At 37.7% G+C, this 10951-nt stretch overlaps 1 protein-coding gene across 1 annotated transcript; it reads right to left on the bottom strand.

Moving 5' to 3' along the window:
* Positions 1-1316: 1316 nt before the first annotated feature.
* LOC105442028 (calcium-activated chloride channel regulator 1-like) lies at positions 1317-10699 on the bottom strand. Its single transcript, XM_030994346.1, has 8 exons — positions 10568-10699; positions 9731-9955; positions 8976-9266; positions 8183-8413; positions 4992-5136; positions 4191-4310; positions 3433-3648; positions 1317-1964 (listed from the first exon to the last, which is right to left on the bottom strand). The coding sequence occupies exons 1-8, from the start codon at positions 10697-10699 to the stop codon at positions 1483-1485; spliced, it is 1842 nt and encodes a 613-aa protein (XP_030850206.1). The 3' UTR covers positions 1317-1482.
* Positions 10700-10951: the final 252 nt, after the last annotated feature.

A 10951-nucleotide genomic window follows, 5' to 3' on the forward strand; every position in this document is an offset into this window, starting at 1 on the left:
GCCAAAGTGATGCCTACAGTATGTATTATGTTGGGATTAGCGGAGTGAGAGAATGAATGATTGTATCAAATGAAATGCATTTTGCAAAGGGCAAAGTTACACGCACCCATACACATGCGCACAAATGTTTGTTGATATTTGATATTCGATATTTGATATGTGTAGCATGATTAATTTTGTTAGGGATGTTATTTGGATCTGCAAAGACCGAACTAATACCCAAATCCCAATTGTTTTATTCAAATATTACCTAAGCAACTTTGGCGCAATTCGATTTTTGACCTCTCGCAAACAATGCCTCCTGCTCTTCCAAGCGTGATCACATACCGCACAAAATGGTACCAAATGATTTGGGATAAAACACTCGTTCATAAGATATATAATAATTTACTGTTCATAGATGATTCTAAAAATAATTAGCAATTTTCTAGGTGTAAACTTTTTTTTGACTCACACTGTATGTATAACAAGTGATACTTAATTGTTAAACAAAAAGTAATTCTAGTCTTTAAAAGCGTATTTTACAATTCAGTGAAAAGTTATATATATTTATATCGTCTGAAAAAAAAAACATGAGCTTATCACTGAATATTTACAGTAAACTAAAAAATGAACGTAATATAGTACAATTTGGAAAGAACCCCAAAAGGCATAAAAACAGAAGAAAAAAATCATACAAAGGAAACCGTGGTAAATTATGTATATGAAAGAAACAAAGCAATACTGAGTATTTACAGTGCTGGTGTTTTTTATGACTATACTATCTGAGTAATGAAATCCAAGAGAGTCTCGACGATGACATAGCCCTCTACCTTTCCAAACAAAACGAAGCAACAAACAGCAAACAAACAACAAATGAATATATACACTTTTTTCTTGGATTCTTTCCAGAACTGAATTCTTAAACCTTAAAATTTGATGGTTGGTTTTTAGTAAGGGTGAAAATATCGTGCTAGATAATGAATTATTATTACCTTAATAAGGGGAACACGTTTTAGAGATAGTAAAGAGCTGCCTTTTATATGTCCATGGCCTAATGGTATTAATGTTTATGTATATATATATATATATATATATCGGATAAAGATGTGCCTAAGCGTTATCCTATTATACAAAGATATATATATATATATATTTAAACAGCTAAATGATATGACATAGTCTAACATGTTCAGTGAAACGAAACAAGTTAACCAAACGGGGGGATTAATATTACATATATTCTTGTCATCAACAAGATGTGTCAATGCTTTATCCTATTTTCTACTTTTGTATACTTTTTTTCTGAGCCTGTTATTTATACATGAATGTGGGCTTAACAAATATCCACGTCAAACGTATATGGGACAAATTAATAAAATCAAATGAAATTTAATGGATTTCACTTTCTTTTGAGTGCGAATGTCACCTGCAATGAAGTAGTGATCCCTTTATGGCTCCCTCAAATTGGATTTCCACTACAGAGTGAATTTAGAGAATAAATCAATTAAGAGAGAAAGTAGGGTTATCATAGGTTGGATTCTTGTGCGCAGCCTCCGCCTCTGGAAGCCCTTCCTGGGCACGTGCGACATTTCTCTTCCGGTAGCATATGTACGTCATGACAACTCCAACTATGAATACCACACCAACTGCACAACACACACCGATGATGATCAGGGCTTGGTTGTCTGGCCCAGTTGGTTCGATGGTGGGTACAGACGCTGGTATGTAGCGGATCGACAGGGAAGCGATGTTGGACAAGTCCCCTCCGTTCCCTGCCTCGTCCCAAGCCCGAATTGCGAAATAGTAGACGATATCTTTCCCCCTCTCAGGGAGAGAAATAGTGACGGTCTCAATAACCCCTGCTGGACTAATATAGATTAAGTTCCCGTAAACTAGTTGATCCTGTGTGACCTCATGACTGGTGCTGAAGTTGTTTCGGACCTCAAAGTAGTTGGTAGCATAGCGGAGTTCGTAATTGTAGGCTTTGAGGTGGAAATTGAAACAGTAGCAAGATATTATCGACATGCCTAACTCTATTGCACATTAAATATCTAAAGGTGTGTTCACTGTGAGGTTCGCAGTTTAACTGGAAAAATTCTTCATAGTCATTTACAAACTTTTTCGTTACCATATCACTTTATTGTTTTCGTGTTTTCATGATACATGGCATGTTTCCCGTTTTTCCTCAGCTGCCCTTTCCCAAAGTCTATGATCGGCGTCTTTCAAAGTGGAGGTGCCCAACCCACAACCCACCCCCCCCCCCCCTCACCTAAAGGGCACGTTCCTGCCAATGGGGGATCCTGCAAAAGATAACTTCAAAGCAAAAATAATACACTTTTTAGACAATTGTATAACCCCTACATTGTAATTATTAAAGATATGTACATTATCATTGATGTTCTTCAACATTTTCTCTTTACGTGATCCAAAATTTTGCTTCAGCACCGTACTTGCAGTTGTGTGTAATTGTCTGAATGTTCACTTGCAAGTTTAGATTTGAGAGATTAGATCCTGATCCTAATGAGATTTTAATTACAATTTCAAATTGAAAGAACGAATTAAAATTAGGAGCACAAATTAAAGGAGGCTACAAAAAATCAGTCGTTTCAGGATAGATAAGAGGTTATTGAACCCACCTTATCATATAACGTATGATAATTATCGTGATTGTCCCTTTTTAATATGAATGATATCTGTTAATGTAAATCAGGTTGCCTGAGTTTAAAACTCCTTCATTACTTGTACCTTGTACACATAGCAATTGATTAGCTTGGTATTCTATAAAGTTGAAAAGGGCATGGGGTTTGTAACATGAAAAATTGGAAGATGCCTCTTTTAGCATTTGAATTGACCAAATGTTGTTAAAAGGTCACACATAATGACTTTTATATTAAAGGGACATTTGAGAGCGTCGAAAACGAGCATGAATATTGTAAAAGGGACACATTCGTTCTTATGAAATAAGGGTAATTGAGCCCCCTGCCCCCCCCCCCCCCCCGGCTACTGCCTTTACTCGTGGTCACGTGGTAGGAAAAAGGTACTTGGTAGTTAACAAAGCTTCTCCTATTCTTTGAAACTAGATTATGACTCTGTATGGCTATATGACTTCAAAGAGGCACAGTTTATAGGCGAAAATTAGACAATAAAAAGACAGTTTAAGAAACGAAAAATAAACTTATCAAAAGTAAGAGGAGGCACCTATCGGATTTGGATACGGGTACTTTTTACAAGGGAAATTGGCACTTATAAGAAAGGAAAAGGTGCACTTATCAGAGATGAAGAGGGGCACTAATATAAAGGGGAAAGTGGCACTAATAACAAAGGGAAAAGTTCACTTGTTGAAGTAAAAGGGACACTTTGCCCACTTGACCCCCCCCCCCCCCCCTCCTCGTGGGCGCCATATCTGCCAAAGTCTCTGTAAAGACTCCATAAACATGAAATATGTTTTACCCGTTCCTTGGTCCAAGTCGTCTCCTACAGCAGTCCACCTGAGGGTCACCGTGCTGTTGTCATAGGAGAAAGAGGTATAGACTAGGTCCTGGATACGGGAAGGTGGTAGAATATCAGTTGCGTTGGGAGTGTAGCCTTGGACCTTAAAGACTCCCCCCGATTCTGTACGCATGAAAGAGGGCTCTGCTGTGGTCTCCACTTCAGCTGACCTTTTTCCTGGATGCAAACAAATGATGGTAAACTGTGTGAAAATTGTCATGACATTTCTCCCAATTGGATCAGTCAATATATCTCAACATTTTGTATGGGATGAAATAATGGTAATAATAATTCGGTCATATGTACTTACAGTTTCCTCATCATTATGGATGCCGCTTTTCATGAAGGTGCTGCAAATAATATTACCGCAATATTGCAAGGTATGCATTTTACACCCAAGTAGAGATGGACAAAACACTTTGTCCAATGATGTATAGGCACCGAGCAAGGATCGAACCATGAACGTCCTATATGGGATTCAACATCCTTTCATTAATTCAGCGTTTTCCACTCGGGCTAGGCCTTCCAAGATCCCTTGTATACATACAGTATGCTATAATTTCTGTATAATTAGTACTGTAAAATTGAAAATAGATTAAAATATTTCAAGGGAAAAAGTGGATTTCTTAGGCAAGTACCAACTCCAGATAAACTTTCCGCACAATAAGCCAGCAGTATATGCACCGTAAGAAAAGTTCAACTAAATAATTTTTACTAACCTCTCCGCTTTGCTGCGCCATCATAGCCGATGACATTGACCTTGACGTTATATCTGCCATCAGAAGTGAAGCCTAGGAAATACCCTGAATATGTCCCGTCATCTTTGAATAAGTCAGACCCTGATGAATGCAAAGAGAAGAGAGTACGAATTCACAAAGGAGGTTTTTCGACAGACCAAGGTTTGTCGACAAACCTCCTTTTGTTTCGCCAAACCTCCTTTTGTTCTTTACAAACCAGGTTTGTAAAAAGACGCGTAAGAACGCGTCATATGACGAACGAAAACCAAGGTTTGTCGACAAACCTCCTTTGTGAATTCGGGCCTTGTTTGCTATATTACTAAAGACCATAACCGGGGAGGCTTCGCACTTTTTTTATCCAATAGTTTTGCATTCATTTGGAAGAATAACACATATATACCAATTTCTTTTTTATTTGACCCGTTAAATTGTTGCATTTTCCCCTGATTCGGATAGCAAAAATGTTCGATATGCTGTAAATAATTAGGCATTTCCCATTTCAAATCGAATGACTTTCTGGTACGAGTTCCATAAGCGTTTTGTGTAAACACTTTTCAATTTTAAATGACCTTTATTCAACGAGCAACTTAGAATAAGTCTCAAGGTTGAACTAAGACAAAACTAATGCAAATATATCAATCACCATTTGTGATTGTATACATGTATACAAAGGCATGATATCCAGATAACGCCTTTTCGCTACCGTGGCGGCCCAGGTGACATATGCGCATATGCCTCAAGTGCATGACGTCACGTGAAATCGAAAGCTCGCTATTGGCTCACCTGACCCGTTGTCGAGCAATGTCATCGAGGTCGTGTTAGATGAATCCGAAATGATTGCTGTGACGTCAGCATTGAGAACAGGCAGATAATCCTGTTGAGCCTGAGCATATATAGCTAGTGCTGGATTCTGGGCAAAATCCACATCCTTAAAAAAAATACAAAGTACAGAAGAAAACAAACGAGCAATCATGGTTAACAGTAAACGTGGTATTATATTCAGTTATCAGTCATGCTATGAATATAAAGCAGACCATCTGTATATTGGAAAGAGACATGTGAATACCAAATTAATATATCTGAAAACAGAAGAGCGAAGTTTTTTTCTGCCTGTTAGTGTTAGTCAATTAGACCCTCATTAAACCATAGTACATTATCATATTGTAGTATTGATATTATATGTTTGTTGATACCATCACATGAAGGTTTTTTTTTTCGTCTCTTTTAGCTATACCACATCTTACCCTCTAAGTTAGAAGAGGTTAGCAACATCCAAAATAATAATACCTATGACTGTTTTGTATAGTATAGTATAGTAATTAACCATAAAAATAGATAGATATAAGAAATAAAGCAATATTATACTTACACGAGATCCTAAAAACACAGTCACTGAGACTGGCGTGTTTTCCTGCGTAGATGGTTTAGAGGTTACTGAAACACTAGCATACTCCACGACGTCTTGCTGTATGTCGTTGATCGTTATATTCCAAAAACCAGCCTTTTTGTAAACAATAATAATAATAAGGACAATTATAGTAATAATGACAATAATATGACAATGATAATAATAATAATTACAATAGTATTAATAATGACAATAATAATAATGACAATAATAATAATAATAATAACAATAATAATCATCATGACAATAATAATTAACGATGAGAATAATGATAATAATGACAATAATAATAAATCTAGTAATATTAAGAATGATACAAATACAAATACTAATAGAAATGACGATAATAATGACAATATTTATTTCTGCTTTAACGCATATCGCAGGCCTAGAAATGTTTTAAGTACATCTGTGTTCTGGGTTGAATGTGGCAAATTTACAATAATTTGTTTGTTCAAGTTAGTGCTATGTCAATAGACTTGCACCCCATTTGTCATTAGATCACAGCACGTCTCCGTTCACGCGTAATAAAGGCTAAGTCCACTCCAAACATTATTTGCTTTAAATAGATGCAGAAAAACAAGAGAAAACAAAGACGTCATTGCCTCATTATTTATCAATTGCTTTGTGTATTTATATCCCAATAATTTCCCCTTTTATCCCCCAAAACTTGATTTCCTTTTGTGGCTTTTCCCGAGTTATATGATTTGTATCATATTGCGTGCATGACGTTTCACAAAATCCTTTATCAACTTTGAAGAATTAAAACAAATTTCTGAATATTTTGTATTCATAATCATTGATTTTAATATAACTCAGGCGCGTACGCAGGGGGGGGGGTTTGGGGGGTTAAACCCCCCCCCTTTGGAAATTTTTTGTGTGTAAACCCCCCTAAAAAAAACCTAAAACCCCCCCCCCCCTTTTGGATTTTTTTTTTTTTTTTTTTTTTTTTTTTTTTTTTTTAATTATTAAAAAAAAAAAAAAAAAAAAATTATTCCCATGGCCGACCTAAAAAAGGTGACCTTACCCCCCCCCCAACGGAGCAAAATGTCAAATTTCCAAATTTCGAGACCAAAAAAAAAAAAAAAAAGTGTCCTCTTACCCCCCCCCCCCCCCCCCCCCCCCCCCCCCCCCCCCCCCCCCCCCCCCCCCCGCTTATTCAGCGGTCGGCTGAGTCGTTGCGATTTTTTGGGACCAAAAAAAAAAAAAAAATGTGTCCTCTTACCCCCCCCCCCCCCCCCCCCCCCCCGCTTATTCAGCGGCTGGCTGAGTCGTTGCGAAATTTTCGGACCGATTTATAAATGTTAAAACCCCCCCCTTGAAAAAATCCTGCGTACGCGCCTGATATAACTAGTTTATCAACATTCACATTTTTAATGATCTAACTTTAAAAAATCATTACTCTATATTAGTGCATTCACACAGAAAAACATATTACTATCAATATAACTTGGATGCTGATGCAAGAAAACAAGATTTTTAGGGGAATATTGGATATTTATATTATCAATATTAAGAAAACAATTAGTAGATAGTGAGGTACTGACGTCCCAGAGTTGCCAATTTGTCTTGTGATTTTCAAAGTGTTTCATGTCATTACAAATTCATAACCTTCTTATGAGTTATCCGACTTTGCTTGCTACTGATTTGTTTTGCTACTATGGAAAGTAAGTTAGTTTTAAAGTGGACTTGCCCTTTAACAGGTATTAAATTAGAACAGATATTTCGATCACTCAATAATTTTGTACATTTTATTATGAAAAAGCGATATTTATTTTTAATCAATGGAAATGACCTGACCCCTCTAATGTTGCAATTTTGTGAGCAGCAAGGTAAACGAATAGAAAGGCAGATATTATTTTGAAGAAAGAGTCATTCTTGTGCATACGACAGATTTACACAAGGTTAAGTTATACCAAGTGGATAAGGAAGACAACGATATTAAAGCAAAAACATTAAACAAAATTTACTAAACTCAACTCTTTCTTGGCTTGGAACTTTGGAATACCTGTTTCCTACACATCTTAGGAAACATTGTTAACAATCTAAATTCAGTTGAGGGTTTCCCAAATCGCTGAAGAGATACCATTAATCTTTATAATCTATTTAAAGGGATCCGGTAACTTTGTCTCAGATTCTGTACCAAAATCCTGGATTTAGCTCATGCTGCAATGAAAATAATAAACCTTTAGGTCAGTCTGGAATCCCATGACTTTTACAAGCCCATCGCCTGTCTGATTATTAAGATATTTATGATTGAAAATCGAAACCAAATTTAGCGTTTGCCAAACGGTTTTCATGACTCTACCGTCTATTGGGGCAAACGAGTATGGTAAAACCGGTCACTCAAAGATTTTTACTTCTTTGAGGCACTTCTTGATGATTTTGAAGTGTGATTTCTTTTCTTCTTTTTTTTTTTTGGGGGGGGGGGCTTCAATATTATACAATATTACAGATACTGATAACACGTAGGGCCGTGCATCTTAGATTTAACGTTGTTAAACGTTGAGGGAGATGGTAAAGGTACTGTTTCCTCTAACAAGACAATGAGTTTTAGAGGCTTCACCTGCGCCAGAGGTAAGTTGATCGTCACAATCTGTTTGATCGTATCATTCAGATAGCGAGGATCGTTATGGTCAACTCGAGTACCGTCTGGCCCAGTAACTACGACTGATATCGATTGACTCTTCTTCCAGGTCACCACGATCACCGTTTCGTTGCCCAGAGCGGCGTCAATGACCACCGGAATATTGTAGAATCCAGGATCGGGTTCGATAATAACCTCCGAACTGTAGATCTGAATGAAATTTCCAAAACAAGATTTAATCATTTGATATCTTCAAATGATGAGCTAGAAAACTAAGTGTCATGAGCGTGTGTGTGTGTGTGTAATTGGGTTTTTAAAGATGTGTGTCAATCAGATATGATTATTTATGTGTGGGGACCGACCTTTAACGTCCCCATCTGAAATACGAAAGCTATTAGCAATGAGCTTTTGAAAGGAAATCATCAATGCATAATAAGTATGGAGAATTCCTTTTCTATGAATTTCGCAGTTATTTGAAATAAATCTAAATGAAATTTGCTAGCAGGAAACGATATGAAATACAGTTGAGTCATCTGCAAACTATCTGATGTTTGGATAAGTCTGTATACAGGTTATTTATGTGGATAACAAAAAAAAAGAATATGACCTATTTCGAAACCCTGCAGAATTCTAATCACGCTCCTTTCCCATTTATCTCTCATTCAAAGGTCCCCAATGGTTTAGTATAAAGCTGAGAAACCATAACCCTTTTGCCTACAACGTACTGACTCGCAAACATAGGGTGGCAATTCGAATTAAAGAGATGACAAACCTGTGTAGGAACCGTTTGCATGCCAACGTCAGGTCTCTCTGTTATGGTACTGTGGAACGCCTCCATTAGACAAATCCCTGTCCCAGTATCCGAACAGAAGCTTGATATGCCAGAAGTGTTTGTGGAAAGATCTTCCATTTGTTGATCAGCTGCGTTGCTTATAGTGATAGTGTCAATTATGACCCCTGAGTTCTCAATGTCGTCATACTTGTCTCTGATGTATGGAGCTCTATTCTCTCCGCCATCACTGAGGAGTAAGATGTATCCACCTTGTGCGAATGAACCTAGTACCTAGAAATACACAGTAAACATTTCGTCACAAGTTATTCATAGTACATTCTTAAGACTATGCATGGCATAAAACCAAGTTAATGAAAAAAGAGTGATGTCTTTGAATAACTTTATTGACTGTGTGATTTCCCTCTTGCTTGCTCTTGGAGAACTGTTGGATAAATTATTATATATTTTGACGAGGTAAAACAATTATATAGCGTAGTTATTACGGGGTGGGTTATTGGTCAAAGTAAACTCGTTGCACACGAGCGGTCATTCGTGATGCGTTATTACTTGTGCTAATAAATAGCGTGAGGGGATATAGCCCCTACGCATGTAACGCAACGCGATGTACACACTGTTCGATGTAACTCTGACATGGCGCATCAGATACCGAGCCAATCGCTGTCGCAGTCCTGCGTCAGGCAAATCACGCCACGTGTGCAACGGGTAGAATATTAGCTAGACCTTTCCGATCGTACCTCAATGCCTGACGATATTCCGCATCCGATACAAGTGCTACCCCCCGGTGATGGCGGTAAAGCATCGACGAGTCTCTGACGCGAAGCAGTATCGGTAATATTCGTCAGACCTGCCCGGATTTGCGATGTAGTTTCGAAGACTACGATTCCGAGCTTGCTGTCTAAGGGAATTACGTTCATGATGCAATCAGTAGCTGACTGGATCATTCGTTCAAATCGGTTCCCCTGAAAACAAAAAGCATGTGATGTCATTATGGTTCTGACAAATAGACTTTTTGTATGAGCGTAAGTAGGCCCTTAGGATTTTAATCGTCCACTTTCAGTGATGCTATAACGATTTAATTTTCAAACTTGAATACTTCAGGTTCAACGGGGCGTCATATGTTACGATATATAAGTGTGGAATAATCATCTATTTCTTTGTCTTTTTTGTTCCATCATACGTGTTTATGGTCCCGCAAAGTAGACACCGACCCTATTTTAGTACATCCCAAAATATGTAGTGAAGACATGTGGTATGCTTTGGTCACAACACAATGAGGATTGAAGAACACTTAGATAACTATGTTTGATATAGTACTAATTATTGATCAAACTGTATTCGAATGAAGTAAAGGGCTATTTATATTGATAACAATGTTCAATGAAATCAAACATGCACATGTATTAATCACGAAAAATTGACAGCGCAGAATCTCTCTGTTAAGCCATGTTCTCATCCTAAACCAATGACATATTCACTAGACCACACAATTATTGAGAGAATGGGGAGAGAGAGGGAGTGAGGAAAATAGAGAGAGATAGAGAGAGGGGGAGAAAGAGAGAACACAGACTTACTTTCATACTACCACTGATGTCGAGAACAAGTACTACACTTCTGACTGACGAGAGCTGGAGGACCTCAAATACAGGAGTGGGGTCAGGAACCAGTGGGACATCCGCCTGGAAGTCTGTTGTCCGTTCCTTCATGACCTTCCACGCACTGTCTCCACCGCATTTACTATTCATGATGTTTGGTGCTAGGGGGTTGTGTAGGCTATCTAGGTCTGATGCATCGTCGCCACAGAACTCCTCTATCTGTAATACGAGTAACGATAGACATTAGAGAGTTGGAAATGTTGAATGGGATAGTACCCATGTCATTGAATTTAATCATATTTCTGGTCAAGAAAGGTGAAATAATCCACTTGGATTAAATAGAGACGAAACAGATCATTCTGG

The sequence above is a fragment of the Strongylocentrotus purpuratus genome, unplaced genomic scaffold (assembly GCF_000002235.5).
Source record: "Strongylocentrotus purpuratus isolate Spur 01 unplaced genomic scaffold, Spur_5.0 spur5_scaffold_21, whole genome shotgun sequence".
Taxonomy (NCBI): domain Eukaryota; kingdom Metazoa; phylum Echinodermata; class Echinoidea; order Camarodonta; family Strongylocentrotidae; genus Strongylocentrotus; species Strongylocentrotus purpuratus.